This window comes from Nilaparvata lugens, chromosome 1, assembly GCF_014356525.2.
Source record: "Nilaparvata lugens isolate BPH chromosome 1, ASM1435652v1, whole genome shotgun sequence".
In the NCBI taxonomy this organism is placed as follows: Eukaryota; Metazoa; Arthropoda; class Insecta; order Hemiptera; family Delphacidae; genus Nilaparvata; species Nilaparvata lugens.
In genome coordinates, this window is record NC_052504.1 from 24,010,228 (window position 1) to 24,030,278 (window position 20,051).

At 35.6% G+C, this 20,051-nt stretch overlaps 1 protein-coding gene across 2 annotated transcripts; it reads right to left on the reverse strand.

Moving 5' to 3' along the window:
* Positions 1–1,038: 1,038 nt before the first annotated feature.
* Positions 1,039–19,753, reverse strand: LOC111055024 (sodium/potassium-transporting ATPase subunit beta-1-interacting protein). 2 transcript variants are annotated; one of them, XM_022342168.2, is made up of 8 exons: positions 19,474–19,753; positions 17,529–17,666; positions 16,071–16,151; positions 14,656–14,859; positions 12,806–12,866; positions 9,113–9,229; positions 6,882–7,130; positions 1,039–3,103 (listed from the first exon to the last, which is right to left on the reverse strand). In XM_022342168.2, exons 1-8 carry the CDS (start codon positions 19,525–19,527, stop codon positions 2,796–2,798), a joined length of 1,212 nt encoding a protein of 403 aa, XP_022197860.1. In that variant the 5' UTR covers positions 19,528–19,753; the 3' UTR covers positions 1,039–2,795. The 2 variants fall into 2 exon arrangements, with proteins under 2 accessions (XP_022197860.1, XP_022197861.1); XM_022342169.2 differs by having other exon boundaries at positions 1,039–3,100; positions 19,474–19,724.
* Between the last annotated feature and the right edge of the window lie 298 nt (positions 19,754–20,051).

Consider the following 20,051-nt stretch of genomic DNA (forward strand, 5'->3'; position numbering starts at 1 on the left):
GTACTTTCAAGCGTCATCAACGCCGGCAAGTACGCGTTAGCCCGGCGCTGAGCGTTGCTAGCGCAAACTGCCAAGGCAACGCTATGTTTGATACTGAAAAGTTAATTTACCTTATTGAAAAGCTGCCACCCTTGTACGTTGTCAAATCGAGTGACTACAGTAATAGACAATTGAAGACTAAGTGCTGGAGTGAAGTTGGGGAGCTATCTATGAGACCTGGCAGGAAATGACTCCCACACAAAAGGACAATAACAAACCTACGTCAAGGTTGTTACCAGCCTCTCTGCAGGTTCTATACTCCTCTTCATAACAACTGTATCACTCTTCTGTATCCTATCACACACGGCTCCAAGCAGTTCATCAAAAGATGCAACCGACGATCTTACGAGTGCCAAGTAAAGGGTGTGTACTCCACCGTCTATCACTCCTATTATATTCTTCAGATGTTTCTAAAATATGAATGAATCCATGCAGCCTAACACTATTCATCGTTGATCAACTATTGGCCGACTTGCAGATAACGCGCTGTCAGCAACTTGGTTCAGCGTTTCCAAAACCGCGTTAACGCCGCAGCATTAGCGCTCGTATAACATGGGTACGCGTTAGCGTTGCGTGTTTAGCGCCGCGTTGGTAGCGCCACGTATAACATTCAACGTATTCAACGCCCTGTTTCTCGCGTCATTAGCGCTCGTATAACATGGGCCTAAAGAGTTTGCTTTTTTCAAGCTCATGCTCATCGCACACTTTGTTCGGCTCTGCAAAATCGGTTTTTGTCACCGGTCTAAATATAAATAAGTGACTGGAGCTAGCAGTGGCTAGGGTGAACTGTAACATTCTTATTTGTTCGGTGGGGAATAAGACGAGGACATATTAAGCCAAGCTTCAGGTGCAGTCTAAATTTGTAAGGTTGGCAATAAGATGAGGCCTACGATTGAATGATTTAGTGAGGTCTTCGGACCGGTGCGCGGTGGCGGTTTACCGCTCCCGATGTTGTAGGGAAGATGGCCAAACTTTACCATTTAGAGGAAGTAAAAGTCGTAACAATTTTTCCGTAGGTGAACATAGACCTACGATATATATTATGATAAAATAGAAGATAATCGGACCAATTCTACTTCAGTCAGTACCGTACTACCTCCAATAGTTATTTAGCAAAATGGTTCTTGCAGGATCCAAAAAATTACTGCCTCTGCTTCAGACGCTTTGGTTCCAGCGATCAGTCCAAGCAAGAACACCCGTATAGAGTAGCCAAGTTTTTTGCAGGATGATGACTACATGGGTTTTTGTTCGTAAGTAGGTTTGTCGCGGAAAGAAAAATAGCTTCTAGCATTTAACGTCTAGTTGAACAACTCACACCAATGAAATAAAAGCTGTTCCCAATATTGACATTCAGAATATTAGTGAGCAGGCGCACGACCCAATTTTTGGGGCATGTCAATTTAGTGTACAATGGCTCATTTCACAACCATCATTACTCCAAACCATCACTAGGATGAACCATCACACCAATACTAATAAAATTATTGAAAGCAGAAACAACCCTCATTAAGACATTTGAAATTTTCAACCAAATACAATTATTAGAAAGAAGAATGTTACAATATTTAGACTAAAAAATATAGTCGGCTAGTTACACTCTTAATAATTATAGCCTATGCTAATTATGTACAAATTATGTATTAGTTTTGTGAAGTACAAGTTGATTATTATTATTATATAACAATATCAATGTAAAGCGTTAGCTGACAAAAACAGCTTGATTAGTTTGTATAAAACAAAGTCTGCCAGACAGATTGGAAATCAATCAATCTTGCAAACAAATGAGCATTTACAAACGAAAATAATTAATTCCGTTCAAACAATGATTAAAATGATTCTTAAAGTTTTATATATAGGTAGGTATATATTATCTGATAGTGTTTCTTATAAAGTATTCCACTGGAATACTGGGGATCAATAATGAATCACCCCAGCATAATATACCTATGTGAGGTTCATATTCGTTCAAATATTTAAAATAAATTGTTTCATATTCATTAATTTGTAATGTAAAGCTCTTTTGAAAAGTCATCTGAATTCAGATATTATAATCCCTATGAGATATTTCAACATCTAAAGAGATTAATATTGATTAGTCATTATTACTATTGCACTCATAACTGAATTGTCAATGGTTTAGCGTTATACTAAGTCTGGAATCTATCTACACACATGGTACATCAGCAATTTATGTAACCTCTAAAATTCAAAATTGAATGATAGTTTCAGATTCAACGTTGCTATACAAATTGTTGGACGAAAAAATACCGGTTCAGAGAATAATTGTCAGATATTATGTCAAACATTCCTCTGGAATAAAGAAATTCTATAATTAATTTACTAACAAGTGGATTGTCAAAGGGTTTGATTTAAACTGTGTCTGAAACCTATTTGGACACGTGTTGATTGATGGTACGTAATTCGAGTAATTTCAGCATTTTCTATAACATATTATATAAATATAGTAACTTACTTTCAAGTAGGCAACATAATTCGACAATAAATAAGGTCAACGTGAATAGTCGACGTTGCTATGCGAAAATTCAACAAACATTCCACTGGGAACTTGGAGATCAATAATTATTCTACTGATGGGTAGATTGTCAAAAGATTTGATTTAAACTACGTCTGAAGTCTTTCGACATTCTCAGCAGCACGAAGTCTTTGAAAGTCTTTCGAAAATCTGTTAAATTTAAACCTAATTTAAGTAGCTCCCGCATATTGCGTAACTTACTATAAAGTAGCTTAGTGAACGGTTAAATGACAGTTTCGGAGTCGACGTTGCTGTGCAGATTGTAGGCAGGGGGACCGCCGCTGAGGAAGGCGGACGAGTGGCGGTTGGGGTGTGGCGGGGGCACTTGGGGCGTGGCGATGCCCCCCACATAGCTGAAGGCGCGCGAGCCATGGTAGTTGGAGTAAGTGGAGCGAGCCGACGGCGGTCGCTCGCACTCTTGGTCCAGTGAGTGCGTCGAGCTCTGCTGGTAGAGGGGGTTGCAGTGCCCCCCGTACAGGGAGCCCCTGTTCCCCAACTGGTCCACACTGTGCGACGAAGCTGCCGCCGCTGCTGCAATCACATTCCAACATTATACTATCACTCAAACTAAGCAATATACATCAGTAATTATTAGGATTGTATTTATTATACAGAATGAGTCATATTGTATGGGAACCCTTCAATAAATTGGAGACTGTTGTAGATATAATACTGTAACTTCTTGATATAATACTGTAGATGTTGTTATGAATGCCTCAAAAACAATTGAAGTTAATTTCAGTAAAAGAGGGGTCCAATTAACAAACACATGCAGCATAGATGAGAGCAAGGTTGAATTTTTGGGCATTACAATAGACAGGGGCCTATCATGGAACGCACATGTGGATTCAGTATGCAAGAAACTAGGCTCAGGAATCTATGTGGTAAGAAGAGTGAAGTGTATTGCAACACTGGAAGAGGCAAAAGCAGCATACCATGCCCTGGTAGAGTCCCACCTGAGATATGGTCTTATTGTGTGGGGGGGATCGTCTGCGGGCAATCTAAAGAGGGTTCTCACACATCAGAAGAGGGCTATAAGAGTGCTGGCAAGTCTCAAACAAAGAGAGACATGTCGAGATGCCTTCCGTCATCTGGGCATCATGACGGTGACCAACATCTACATCATGGAAGTCATCACCCATGTTAGCTGACTAAATCTCCAGAGAGGCACAGATGTTCATAAATACGTCACTCGGCAGGCAGACAACTATGTACTCCCAAGGCACAGGACTGCTATCTTCCAAGAGAAACCTTCATACGTGGGCAGAAAACTGTGGAATCACCTACCGGAGAAGATAAAGAGGCTGGATTGTGTGACATTGAAAAAAAGACTTAGTGAGTTTCTCAAAGGAAGGCCCATGTACGAACTATGGGAATTTCTTGAAACTAGAGACACAGACTGGCAGTGAAAAAATATAATTGTAAATACAAACAATTCAAATATATCTAATTATATATTTTTTTATTCTTGACAACAATTGCTATTCTTGAAGAATATGTAATAAAGAATTTTGACTATTGACTATTTCAGGATAAGTTATTGGTCAAATACTCTACCTTTTGACGTACAACTGAATTTCAAACCCTCATAAGGGGGTGACTTAGGGGTTGTAACTCGAATATTTTGAATGTAAACACCCATTTTGTGGTACATCATTTTAAAAGCCTTTTTAAAACAAGAAAGACGGCATCAACAAAAATGTTCTTTGATACTTGCATCCAAAATGGCGGCTGATTGAAGTTTTAGTTTTTGAAGAAATGAGGGGTTGTAACTCAAATATTTTGAACGTAAACACCCATTGTGTGATACATAGTTTTAAAGGCCTTCTTAAAACTAGAAAGATGACATCAATAGAAATGTTCTATGATACTTTTATTCAAAATGGTAGCTGATTGAAGTTTGAGTTTTTGAAGAAAGATACATTTTAATCAGCCGCCATTTTGGATAAAAGTAGTATCATAGAGCATTTTTATTGTTGTCATCTTTCTAGTTTTGAGAAGGCCTTTAAAATGGTGTAACAAACAATGGGTGTTTACATTTAAAATATTCGAGTAACAACCCCTAAGTCACCCCCTCATGAGGGTTTGAAATTCAGTTGTACGTCAAAAAGTAGAGTATTTGACTAATAACTTAGTTATTGGTAACTGGAAGTTACAGTATTATATCTACAACAGTCTCCAATGTATTGAAGGGTTCCCATACATATGACTCACTCTGTATAATCAACTACTACAAGTCTGAAGAGACCCATAGTAGTGAAAAACTAAAAGCTAAGAGCGGTCTTGATTAACAGCATGACAGTGATGTGGAACTTAACTATAGCCTGTGAAAACCTTAGATTGCAGATTTACTCTCATGTAGTACAGAGCTGCCAGATTTCACATAAGCCCGAAATCCTGTAATTTTATTGTATGTGAGAAAGATAGGGGATGGATCAGAGAGTGTAGATCATTAGGATAGAATCATATAAAAAAGGCAACAATGTGCTCCTATTCTCGTAAGAGATAACACTGGCCATAAAGCCCCTTGCTGCAAACTAAGGCTGGCAACTGACGGTATAACATACATCAGCAAGAGGTTTTTAACATAAAATAGACAACCATTAACAACAAAAACCACTGGAAAATTACAAATTATAATTATAGAAAAATAATTTAACCTCAGAGAAGCGAAGAAAAATAAACAACAAAAATCGGAGATACAAAACCTAACCTCAAGAAATTTTGCTCGAAGCTGTCCGCTGTGATGGCACAACAATGTCTGACGACATTCATTTTATGCATGTCCTATCGTTAGTGACCAGCCTAAGGTTTGCACGGACAATATCAGCTTGAAACTATCACAGGTATGAATACAAAATACAGTCGAACCTCTATATAACGAAGTCGATTATCCCGAGAAAAAATTCGCTGTCGAGAGGTATTCGTTATTGAGAGGTACTGTCAAAAAAACTGCCACGATCCTATGGATCTTATAATATCGTATCACGGAGGTAAATAAATGAATATGGTAAATGAAACATATCATCGCGAACGTAGGTAGGGTATCTATTAGGCCAATATTAATATGGAAATTTGAAAATTCATGCTGTCGATAAAAAACATATTTTTTGAATATTTGTAGAACGTAATAAGTAAATAAACTCACCAATTTATTTCCAGAAAGCTTGATTTGTACTATTAGTAGAGTTTAATCAAAGTACATATTCTGTAGCAATATTTTTCAATTGTTTACACTACTATTAGATGGAACGCAAAATACGGTTATTTTGTCAATATCTTCACTATAATAACTCAAATTTCCTATTTTTTTGTTTTATATTTGAAAAGTGAGTAATATCGGTTGAATTTTGCATTTGAATAAAACATCATGTTTGATAAACGACTCACATTTATTCAAACAGTCGGACATGTCTGGTACACTATTTTTCAGTTTTAATCCTTGCCTGATAATTTTGAAAACCTCTAGAACTTCTTGATCTGACGGATTCTTCTCCTCAGGTTCGTCACAGTCATCATAATCATCATCATAGTCAGTTCAAAGAATTGAAATGAGTGACAAAAGCAAGAATGGGGGGAAAAAGTCCAGTCGTTCACCTGTCTGGTCTACAATAATGAACCCATCGACAAAAGACAAAAGACAGAGAAGAATGGCGCAAATTGATACGGAGAGCCCACCCCAAATGACATGGGAAAATGATAATGAAATACTCTATGAACTAATAAGAATATTAAAGGGAATTGGATAAAATATTAATCTTATTTCAACTTGAAAGCTCTTGGAATTCAATATCCAGTAGCTTGCATTCAATTTCCGACATGTGTTTCACCCTCTATTGCTCTATTGACTGTCTACCACTCTATCTTCTTCCTTCTTCCTACCTGAATTGCCATTATTTTTAGTCTATTGACCTTTCTGCTCAAACTAAAGAATTCCTTGAAAATGATCGTCTGATTCCTATACACACTACACTTTGTATGTTGAAGTCAAGAGAAAACTTTGTTGTTGAGAGGTTCGAAATTCGTTAAATAGAGGTAAATAAGCAGCAAAAACTCTAAAATGTCATGAGACCAGGTAAAAATTCGTTGTCTAGAGGATTTCGTTAAGTGGAGGTTCGTTATAGAGAGGTTCGACTGTATACAAAACATACATGCATCATCAACGCAAAACAGCAGTACAGAACTATACCTAACTTACCAGCATCAAAAAAATATAACTATAATGCAGATTAGTTGAAATTGCCCTCTTAGTAAGAAAACTATCGAATTCATAAATATATTAGGCCAGTGATACTGCACAGTAATTTACCTTTTTGCTGTTGATGATCGATGATACGTGTCACAGGGTTCTGATGTGCTGTTTTGTGTCGGTGGCGGCCCGAGGATCGGGTGGACGAGCGAGTGGAGCGGCGCTGCGGGGGCGGGATGTTGTTGTAGTGGGGCGGCGGAGGCGGGTTGAGCAGGGTGCCGCCCCCACTGCTGCCCCTCGAGTTGATGCTACGTCGCTTCACTCGGCGCGGCGTCATTGGTCTCGACGAGGGCAGGCGATTGTCACCATCTCAACACACAATTCAGACATCAATATATTTTTGTAGAGATATCAGTAGCACGAAATAGCAATGATTTACAAGAAATGCTTGAGCGTCTGGCGGTCGTGGGTACGACAAAACCAGAGCTGCAAAACCATTATAAGCTACAATATTGTTTACAGAGTACTGATACTTTACTGAGTATTAAATACTGAGTATTTTTGTAGAGTTATCAGTAGCTCAAAATTGCAATTATTTACAAGAAATGATTGAGCGTCAGCGGAATGATTTCTCTGGTCGAGGATACGACGCGACCAGAGGAATTGATTCAGAATATTAGACATTTCGATTAGATAAAACATTATAAGCTACAATAATTGTTTACTAAGTAGTAATAATAAAGATTAATTAATTGCTAAAATGAGAAAAGTTGGCCTACCCCCTACTACTTGTGAATATTTGTCGGGTTATCACTATGTTTGCTCTAGTTAATGTACATCTATTTCTGAATATGTGTCGGGGTGCCATTATGTTTGATTTAGTTTATTTTTACATACAAAAAAGTAAAAATTCTAGTAATGTTACATCCTGCTAGTCATTTGGAGTTGATATAAACATACAAAAATGAAAAAAGAAAATTGATACCCTATGATGAAGACATTTTTGACATCTATTCAATGATATTTCTCAAATTTATAAATTAATTTACTGTTTAAAACATGTTTGAAATTTATATTTCAATAAAGAATTTTAGTTTCAGTGAAAGCAGTATTGCTTTTTATATATTCCAAGTATACCTGATTCTCTTTCTCTAAATGTGTTGATGATATAGAACATAGAGGAGGATCAAGGGTATTCGCTCACTCAGGAAAAAAGGTGGTCATTCTATTCTATTTTAATAGGGAGAAAGCAGAACACCAAGACCAGAACATGCAACCAGCGAAAAAATGTGAACTTCTAAAATAGGAAAGAGGTTGTCTAGAGGTAGGGAGACAACTTGCTACCTTTCAAATCGGGATAAACCCAGAATTCTGTTAGGCATTGAATCAATATTCTTCAATGAACATGGTCATCGTTGGGATGGTCGTAAATTGGAGCCTGTCCGCATTCTACCGGTTCCGAGAGCTATGTTCATATAGTCAGATTCACGTTTTTAAAGTCAGTGGATTTTATATGAGGGCATTCATTATGATCACGTTTTTGACAGACAATGATGGCAAACCAATTTTGATTTCAAACTCCGATATTTATGAGAATTTCTGTACTGATGAGTAAAAGGTGTAAAGTCAGTTTTCATGATTTTTCAAGAGACCAAAAACAAAGTTCAAAAAAATCTGTATGAAATTTATGAATCATTATCCAAAGTATTAAATCGTTGCTCTACATATTTCTTCATATGTTTACTGAATCCAATAATGGTTTCAGATATTGACATTTTTTTACAGGTGTAAACAAAAATGTGCACGACTTAAACCCTTTGTATCAAAGTATTTTATGACTATTTTAACCCTTTTTGATCTTAATTTGAGTTGACTTGTATAATTTATGTCAATACCCTATTGCCGCGTCTTGAAGGGTATATCAAACCTATTTCTTTTCTTGAACGATATGAGATGACTTGTATCATTTCTACCAATACCTATTAGATTAAATTCCACTTTTTAAAGGTTATGAGTTGACTTGTATAATTTATATCAAACATGAATGATTTTTTCTGAGATGTATCCATTTTACCATGAGAAAAACTCTAAAGCAATACTACAAAGACTTAAATCCTTTATACAAAAAAGAGCAACATTTTCTGAATGAGAACATGTGGAAAAGTCAAAATCGACATTTTGTAACTTAATCCCTTTTACTCTTCAGTGCAGATTTATTGTATTGAATTATTTTCATTTTCGTTTTTTCTTGGCAATATAAATTGAATCTGGATACCATAGTCGCCTTACCATTTATGAATAAATATTGAAGATTGAATAAATTGATAAATTGAGTGAATGATTGTACTGACCTTCTAACACTTCATGCGAACTGTAGTCATCGGTATCTTCATTGTTGTGTCGAGGGGTGTATTCAATCGAGTAGAGAGGTGGAGGTCCATTTGGCTTTTTGCTTTTACTAACTGGAGCTAGAAAAAATGGAATTTCTTGAGAAAAATCAATGATGATAATAATGTACAACACAAAGTTCTGTTTACTAGAGTATTCATATACCGGTACTACAGTAGGAAGGGACTTAATTCTTCTGGAATTCAGATCACCTACCTAAAATAAAAATCTGGTGTGGCGCACTCACACAACTTTCCTTTCTGTTATGAGAATTGATCACCTGACGCTAATGTTCACGCGCATTTCAAGCCTACTTATGAACAAAGATCTGTGTCAGCTGGTGACAGTACAATAACGCTGGAGACATACGAGGTCTGCTAGCTCTTCATAGTGAATCATTTAATAGAATCAACAGTTGCCAATAGTTTGCAATTGGATAATCAGATTTTCTCGAATTTCGAGCTTATTTTCAATTTTAGGTGACAATGTTACTGAACTTTAATTGTAGAGATTTTCATGCTCAATCGTTTCTACTCGAATTTTTTTGTTCAAATTGAATCTGAAGCCTGATAATTGGGAATCTAGAATCAAACTTTACATACATGGGGCGGAGCTCCTGAAATTTTTACAGATATGGGACTTGTGGCAGTTGATAGAGCTTATCAATGACTATACTAGGTATAAATTTAATCAAAATCGTTGAAGCCGTTTTCGAGAAAATCGCGAAAAACCCTGTTTTTGACAAAATTTTTTTCATTTTAGCCGCCATCTTAAATTGCATTTGATCGAAATTGTTCGTGTCGGATCCTTATATTGTAAGGACCTTAAGTTCCAAATTTCAAGTCATTCCGTTAATTGGGAGATGAGATATTGTGTACACAGACACACATACACACACACACACACACACACACACACACACACACACACACACACACACACACACACAGACCAATACCCAAAAACCACTTTTATGTACTCAGGGGACCTTGAAACGTATAGAAATTTAGAAATTGGGGTACCTTAATTTTTTTCGGAAAGCAATACTTTCCTTACCTATGGTAATAGGGCAAAGAAAGTAAAAATTAGATGAACATAACCTAAAAGGTTCTGTTTATTTTTTTTTTAAAGGTAGGTTAGGTAGGAAACAATTTTTTTAAAGGTTCACTTATTGAAAGGGAAGGTTAGGTAAGTTACGGTTTTGCTTTTCAATAGCCTTTAGCTACAATATTAGATATCTCACTCCACGACTTACTTCAACGGATAGCGCATTATAAAATTTTGGTGATATACTGAAACTAGATGAAATGGGGGGGGGGGGGGTTTGAGAGGGTTGTTGGCTAAATAGACGAAAAGTAGATAAAAGAAAATATGGTAAGGCGAAATTAGTATGAAGAAGAGACACGGGTTTTGACAAAGAAGGATGAGGATCTATTAAATATTTGGGAGTGAAAGGTTTTGAGAAAGATATTTGGCTCTGTATATGTTAAAAGTGAATGGCGAATAAGATCAAATCAAGAGCTGCGTGATCGGTACCAGAAATTTCAAATTGTTGACGAGATAAAACTGAGGCGTTTGAGTTGGCTGGGACACGTTGAGAGGATGAATGACTCAAGAGTTGTAAAAAAGGTCTTCAGAGCAACCCAGGAGGGAGAAGGCTGAGAGGACGTCCGAGAAAGCGTTGGCTGGAGGATGTGGTGGAGGACGACACTACGAAGCTGGGTGTCAAGGGATGGAGACGTAAGGCTGCCGATAGAGACGAATGGAGAGGCTTTTTGAAGGAAGTAAAGGCTCTGAATAAACTGTAGCGCCAAGGAGTAAGTAAGGCGAAATGAAAATCAATTTCACTCATTTCCACATTAGAAGAAATTCCACAACATTCCTGTGTCTAATAAAAGTTTTATAAAAATGTATAAAAATGAAGTGCTCTGAAAATAATATTAAGTAACACTTTTCTTGTTGGTACAGAATTGAAGAGTCATATTGGCAAAGTAAAAATGATAAGCGAGAGGTGATACTGAGAGTCAAGGGACTCTCATCATTTATGTTATTGACCGAGCGAAGTGAGGTCTAAGATTCAAGTCGACGATTTGGCATTTCTCTTAATGTTTAAATGTTTATATGTTGCGCATTTACGGCGAAACGAGGTGATAGATTTTCATGAAATTTGTCAGGTATGTTCCTTTTCTAATTGCGCGTCGACGTATATACAAGGTTTTTGGAAATTTTGCATTTGAAGGATAATATAAAAGGAAAAAGGAGCCTCCCTCATACGCCAATTTTAGAGTAAAAATCAGACTATAGAATTATTCATCATAAATCAGCTGACAAGTTATTACACAGATGTGTGGAGAAGCCAGCCTATTGCTGTATTTCCATAAGGTTTATAGTTTCAATCAGGTACTTGAGGATGAGAATACCGCGTGAGGTCTACTGTTCACAGAACTACTATTTTACAATATTGGATAAAAATATCTCTCAACTTTTTGATGATAGATAGTAAGAAATGTGCAGGCTTTGCGGTCGTCTTCTTTTGAAATATAGTGAAAAATTGGATGACAAATAATGTCGGTCTATGCTAAATTTTAATCCATTGTATCAAATTTTTCATTATCCCAGATGCTTGCGATATAACCTATGCATCGATACAATTGGAAATTTTGGCATCTCAAACATGTTGTTAAAAAATTCACCCCGCTAACCATACTTCATCAACATGAACATAAACAGGCACAAGTATATTTGAGTCATATATCACAAAGAAAGTGATAATTTTAGTACAGAAATGAAATCAATATTTAATAGTCACATGTTACTACACAAATGCTAAAAATTAACAAAACAAATAAAGCTTCAAACTTAGTTAAAATAACAGAAACATTTGATTTATACAATTCCACACAACATTAAACACAAAATTCCACGATGATATATTTACGTACATAGGCTGAAGTGCAAGATGCTGAGGACTTTTCGATTGCAAAGAGCCCAAATAGTCAACTGGAATACACAATATCAAGCTTAATATTCAAGGCCAACAGATAGGTTTTCTTTTTATAGTGTTTGAACCATGACTAACATTTAATGTTTGAACCATGACCAAGAGGTTTTCTTTTTATAATGTTTGAACCATGACTAACATTTAATGTTTGAACCATTACCAAGATTTCATCTAACTTATTCATGAACATACACACAATTTTAATCAATTGTGAACAGTGAAAAAAGACTTTGGCTTTTGGATAGTAAGAAATTGGTATGAAATAAGACTTTAGCTCTAGTTAGCTTCATTTAAATTTTTGGTTTTATCAAACTACTAAGCTTAAGTTACTTTAGAATATCAAGAGAATGAATTTCATAGTAATATTATAATCACATCTTTCCCAACATTTTGAAATTTGAGTGTATAAAATTAATTCAATTAAGATCAGATCAGAGTTTGGAGCAAGAGATAATGGAAGTGAGTTTATATAGCTAGGTTTATGAGAGCTGATTAAATTAGAATATAGATTATTCTAAAACTTTAGAATTTCTTTGTAAGTTTCAAATATATTTTTCACAACCAAATAATGTTACTAATTTAACCTGAATAGATAACAAATCTAACAACTAGATAAATATTAATCAACGTGAATAATTAGGTTCTCCAAACTTACATTCATCATCATCTTCTAAAAGAGAGCGACTGAGTGAGAAGCCACCACAAATTCCCAAGATCTGTGAAAAGGCAATAGTAAACCGTTAGTGTTAAATATTTATATTAAAATATTATTAAATGCAAACAACTAGAAGGCTGTGTATGTGTGTGTAGATTGTTTGTGTGTGTGTCTGTTTGTGAGGGAGAAAGGCAGAAAAATTGTGAAGTTGAATATTTTCTTGATATTACCTGTATGATTAAGTCTATACCTTAAGCTGGCTTTTCTTTTGTGCGTAAATGCAGTCGTCGACCACGACAGGGTGAGGATCTCAGATTGGGTGGATTTCAATTTGTCTAAATAACCTGAACGATTATGTTCAATTATGTTTTAATGGAGGAGGTTGAGTTTATAGTTTTTATACTTTTAAATTGCAATATGTTGATATTATTAGAAATGTTTTGATTCTTGAATAATAAACACAAACAATGAAAAGTTATTTGATCAGCTGTTTTAGCACACTTGAAATTTGGACAATATGAATGTCAACAATGATTGTCGTCGTCGACTGTGAAAGTTTACGCACAAACGAAAACGCACCTTTAGAATTGAGTGATTTTTACCATAATGTACGAATTTGGAATTGCTCGAATCTAATTTATAAAAATATTGAGATATTTAATCGCAGAATATATCAATTTTTTAAACAATTAATAAATCAAATTACCTGAACCTGAAGCAAATTAATGAACCAAATTACAATCTATGATGGGAGAAGGATGAGTACGTCGCGGTCTAGATTTCGGTCTTGATCGATATCACTAATCATCTCTTAATGATAAGATGATCACAAGAACAAGAATGATCACAAGGTGATGATAAAATGATCACAAGGTGATCAGCAAGACTCCGAAGAAAGCAACAATCAACATGGGATCACATCGCATCATTCAGGTACCTTGAATGTCTGATAAAAGAGGATATGCGGTGTGATTTAGAAGTGAAAGTGAGAATTGCAAGAGCAAAGAAGGCATTCAGCCAGATGAAAAGATTGGTGTGTAGCAGGATGTAAATAGAACTGCGGAAGAATATGGCCAAGTGCTTTGTGTGAAGCAGAAACCTGGACGCTCAGAAGGCAGAAGGAGAAAAGATTCGAGGCCTTCGAAATGTGGGTGTGGAGAAAGATGGAGAGGATCAGCTGGATGGATAGGGTGCAGAGAATGAGGAGGTACTGCGTAGAGTAGGAGAGGAAAGGAATATTATGGCAGTGATAAGGAGACAAAAGCAAAACTGGTGGGACACTTGCTGAGGCGTGACGGCCTCCTTGTGGCGGCAATGGAAGGGGTTGTGGAGGGAGGGAGGGTGCTGGGGCGGAAGAGAGTGAAGATGGTGGATGATGTCACGGAGGAGGGGAAATACTTCTTGCTGAAGAGAATCGCAAAGAATAGAGAGGAATGGAGAAGAAGGAATCATGTAGGGACCTGCCCCAGGGCAGAACACTGAAGATGATGAATGATAGAAAAATATGAATGTCATCGTGCTGAACAGAAATCGAGACGTAACCGTACTGTCCATACCCATGCTTTACAATATATTTGAGTTACTTGAAGGTTGATCGCAACTTACACTGAAAGCTAAATATCGAACTGACCGTTCTGTTGGTACCCTTACAGAATAGCCGAGACGACTAAGGCGTTGCATCCTTCAGTCTCCTAGTGCTAACTGGTCGCGGGTTCGAATCCCAATGAATAGACATGGACGTTTGACATCACCCTCTCCATTATCCACGCACAAGCAAAAAGCTCATGTGGGCATTATCCGCAATATAAAAACAATGACATGTAAATAATTGATCTCATCAAAGTACTTACAGCGAGAACAGCATGAAGTGCTGCTTGTATTGCTTCAAGATGTTGGTATTCGACCAAACAGCCTGTGACAATATCCGGCCGCGGAGGTTTCCAAGGATACTCTTCTAGTGAAGTCAGATTTCCGAGAAACGAAGCTTTGCAACCGGGTCCGTTACTCTCCCACCAACTCACGGCACCCGTCCCCAAGCCAAGAATGTCGCTTTCCTAATAACAGACAATAACAGTTTATTTAATAGCCCAGAAAACAATTCTATCAAGTAACTAAGAATATAAAGAACACAATACAATTTTTATCTCTGAATTCTAGTGAAAAATCGTTACTATTACAACGCTGATCACTAAAATCTATTGATTGGTCACTAATTCAAAAAGCTGTGTATTTTTCATTGATTAATGAGTTTATTTGAGTCAACCACCAGCATTAAGTAGGGTTGAGTGAAAGATAGGGCTAGCTGCGCCCTAACTTCGCCTTCCTAGGATTAAAATAAATAAAAATAACAGTCTGCAATTAAGAGAAATGAAGATAAATAAAGGCTGCAATTCAATTCAGCATGACGTAATTTTATAATTAGGAATATAGCAGTTAGACATGCGCAGTTGCCTCCTTCTACCTCGTACTGAACACCTAGGGATCTTCTTATCAGTCCACCACTGTATCGTAAAGTCTAGTCTTATCATCTAATGGACCTTTAGCATTTGCTTAATAATTTTCTGACATGTAGCTAATGCCAAAACAGATCTATCTAAACAGATCTACTATATATAAGGTTTCTGTATATGTAGGTAACTGTACGTACCTGTATCTATCTACCTAGCTTGGAATAATGCGCCTTGTTCTTTCTACCTAGAACTGCCGCTTCATGACTTAATTATTAAACTACGCTTTAACAATAACTACAACTAATGGCTAGTTGCTAGCAGTGACGGCTACAGCAAGGAGGCGCTCCTTCCTGTAATTTTGAAGGAAATTTAATAATTGAAAAGATTCAATAATAATTAATTTTGTTCCATATTTCCAGTTTTTATTCAAAAATATTATTACAATTTTCTTATTTATGACATGATTCGAGTACCGTCTATCAATGTACACAATTGTGGAATCTGATTGACTTCCTAGTGACCACAAGAAGTGTTAATAACTTATGTGATGCTTCTGTGGCCACTATTTCAATCCAATTGAAAATAGGTAGTGTCCCACTTGTTTTTTTTACTCAGAGCCGCCATTGGATGCTTTCCACAAACAATATTCTATATTTTATTCAATTAACAAAAAAATAAGAAAGTCCAAGGAGCTTGTCTGAACATAAAAATGTTGGATGCGATCTTACTCAAAATGACCAAACCATTCGAAAAGAGTATATAGTATATTTGATAATATGGCTTTGATGAGAATAAGTAAATCAATTACAACATACCCTATTTAATCCTCCAACATTCAGATAGAAGCAGAATATGAAGACATTCCAGGCACACCAGAAAATAGTCCAAACAGTGTACTGTCAACAGAAGTACGATATTACAAGAAACAAAAAGCAAGTATGCTACACTTGATTTGAAAAACGTATTATTATGCAAAGGTTATTTCATCCTCTAAACATTAGTGTAAGTGTTCCTATTTTGGTCTTTTAGTCATGTATGACCACGCGTACACTTGCTTATACGTGTATCCAATGTGATCATATCCTAGTTTTCAACATAATAATAAGCTATTGTTTTCATCAAAAATTAACTTTCCTCTATAAAACCAACTAATCTTACTTGAAATCTGAAAATTGCTTTCAACAGAGAAATCAATAGATAGAATATACAAATGTCAGATAGTATTATTTCAAAGTTAGCTGAGAAATAATGCCATAGTAAATTAAATAAGTTTTAATACAGAATAAAAAAGAGTAAACTTACTATAGGATTATTTTTCAACTAAAAGGTAAGTAGCCCTAATGAAATACTTTATAAGTAAATATTTCAACATTGTTTGTTTTAAGCATCTTTTTCTCTTAAAATAACATAAAAATCTCTCATTTTAAAATATTTTGAGACTGTTGACATTCCCTCATCACAGTTATGCGATTTTAATTAATAAAGTAGCTATGCATTCTTAATTGTCTCATCGGCCGTGTGGGGCTGATTATCTGACAAATTGCAAGCCACTATTTGTAAGGGGGCGCATTCTGACGGTCTTCAACCTCTACATTTTCAGGTCTGTCATAACAGCTTCTCGGGGACTTAATGCCATGCCTATCAGAGGAGACTTTCATCAGCATGACACCAGCAACAGTCACAGGCTGAACCTCCCTCACTGTGGATTGGGGAGGACTCAGAGCAGCTTGGCCTACCAGTTAGTAAACATCCTCAACAAGCTGCCTGTTTCCGCCAGAAGTTTACCTAAGGCAATCTTGAGGAGAAGACTGGAGACGTTCCTACAGGAGAATCCCTTTTACTCATTAAGGGAATTTTTTGAATGTGACACGGCAACTGTAAGTAGCTACTTTTCCCAATAGTGCACTTGCCTGATGCCTGGTTGATTTTTTTGTGTAAATATTTGTGTTTCACTTTCTGTTCTGACTGTCCATCTGCGAACTTGTTGGTCTTATGAACATGCCCTGGCGGCATGTCTATGTTATGCACAAAACCACTATTATTATTATTATTATTATCATCATCATCATCGGACTATTGATTGAACAGATCAAGTACTCGACCAGTGTTGGATAACATATTAGGAGCTAAATGGTATAACTTATATATGTTCTACAGAAATATGTTGAATGGTAATTTACAAGTGTGAGTGATGAAATAGTAGCCTACTTTGGCCTATATAAGAACATTTTTTACTAATCCCACTAAGATAAACATAATTGTGTGAAACTTACAGATATTGTGTATTTTGCTCTATATTGACAAGCGCCGAAAAACCCAAATATAACAAATATAATTTGAAAGAAGTTTATAAAGATTGGCCCCCACATGTACCCAAGAAAGTCGAATATTTGTCGCCAGAATACAAAAATCTGAAAAAAGAAAAGAAATGTCAAATTAAAAATGTATAAGGTAATTGATAGTGTGATTAAAATCAAGACGTAGAGACTAATATATTATAGAATCCAAAATCACTAAATTGTTTTGATCTTTATAAATATAACAAATTCTAGATACAAAACATTCTAAGATGAAAAGTCAAAGATCGATTGAGAAAATTGATATATTCCCTGTTTAGTATTGAACTTAGCCTATGCACTTTTCCAGATGAACATTTTGGGAGTAAAAATTATAAATTATAGCCAATATTTATTATTCTTAGCTATTAGATGATGAAAAAAGATTAAATATTGATATATTTGAAACAGTGAATAAATCTACATAGAATCAACCTTTTTCCTTCCCTCAAAATAGAAAGAAAACCAGTTTCTACTTATAACAATCACAGTCAGAAACTATATTTAACTGATAAGAATAAATGATTTTTCTTTCAATTGATTTCACCCTTAATTGACCGAGCGAAGTGAGGTCTAAGAATCAAGTCGACGGTTTGGCATTTCTCTTAATGTTTGAATGTTTATATGTTGGGCATTTACGGCGAAACGAGGTAATAGATATTTATTAAATTTGACAGGTATGTTCCTTTTTAATTGCGCGTCGACGTATATACAAGGTTTTTGGAAATTTTGCATTTGAAGGATAATATAAAAGGAAAAAGGAGCCTTCTTCATACGCCAATATTAGAGTAAAAATCAGACTATAGAATTATTCATCATAAAAATCAGCTGACAAGTGATTACACAGATGTGTGGAGAAGCCAGTCTATTTCTGTATTTCCATAAGCTCTATAGTTTCAATCAGGTACTTGTGGATGAGATACTGCGTGAGGTCTACTATTCACAGAACTACTATTTAAAACAGCTTACAAGCTCGTATTACAGTGGAACCCCAGGCTCTGGGCAACAAGTAAAGCATCAGAGAGCCACCAGTGGTGATCCAATCAAGACACCAAAATCTAGTGTCTTGGTTACTGGTCCTGGTGTAATATTTCTGATAAGAAATAAGGCGTGAGTGCCGTTTATTCCACGCACATCCCTCAGACACTTCATGTCCTATTAGCAAATTAGACTGGTGTCATAATACCGGCTATAAGTTTTGACACATCTAACGTTGTGTTTAATATTGATATTCAATATTATATTGAGCTTCGGCTATAACAAAAGGAACCTCAGGTCTAAGTGTCCGGCTGGTGCCTCACGCAAGTGACCAGCCTGGATACCACCGGGACACACCGGGAAAATATTTTTGATACTGTTTTATCTCACTGTTTTCTCAGCTTGCAAGGACCCCGCGTGTCTCAGTGTCAAAGGCTCTCAGCCTGGTCTGGTAGCCTAATATAATATTTAGCAATCTTTGATTTTGAATCTTCAACAACACCACAATTTGAGAATTTTCTACTTTAGTTTCTTAATATACAATTAAGGATGCATCTATGATAATAATGTAAAGTTTCTAACTTGTAAATCTCAAAATTCTATTAATAGGCCTACTCATGATAAACATATGTAGGCTAACTTATATAAAACGTAAAAAACTGATAGTTTTTAATAGTATGAACTTTAAAATAATAAATTCACTGAAAATTAAGTATATGAATTTCATATACAAATTATATGGAGTATATTAAAAATGGAATATTAAATTCAAGAAACAGTTAAAATATTGAGGTTATGTAAGGATTAAATCTAATTGTTAAAAGTGATGATTAAATCCTTTGTCATGGAAATTATAAAAAATATTATTATAACTTAATATATTCAGTAAATAATATTAGCTTACCAACTGCAAAATGCAGATTGTCAGCACAAAACTTCTATTTGAACAGAATCCCATGGTATACCAATACCAAAATATTCCTTGTTGATCAGAAACATAATTCCTTTCTTATGAATGCATTATTCAAATTCATCAATTTACAAAATTTGAGCTTGAAAAACATTTTTTTTAATTTGGAGTAATTTGACTGATTGACAACAAAAACTAATTCAACTCAAAAACAATCAAATGAGAAATGACAATGACAACAAAATGAACCAAAAGAAAATCAAAGAATTAAATATTTACTGTGAAAAGATGCCTTTTTGAAGCCACTTCTCAGCGCGTACTATTTGAACGAAATGATTTTTAAAAGTTTTAGATTGCTGGAACACAGATTGGCCTTAATATCAAATGTGAAGTATCAAAATTCGTATTCAACTTGGTTTAAAGTTTACTCTGAAACTGAATATTAAAATATTACTCAAATAGTGATACTGAAAAGCAAACTTGATTTTTTGAAAAGCCATTGCAAAACATCAATTTTTAACGAATTAAACTTAACCCAATGCAAAGGTAAGTAATGGAGAACCTGAGGTTGT

Coding starts and splice junctions, on each gene's coding strand:
- LOC111055024 (XM_022342168.2), bottom strand. CDS start 19,527: ATGGGATTCTGTTCAAATAGAAGTTTTGTGCTGACAATCTGCATTTTG. Junction 16,152..17,528: donor GAGCAAAATACACAATATCT/GTAAGTTTCACA, acceptor TTCTGTTGACAG/TACACTGTTTGGACTATTTT. Junction 14,860..16,070: donor ATGTTGGAGGATTAAATAGG/GTATGTTGTAAT, acceptor GTCTGTTATTAG/GAAAGCGACATTCTTGGCTT.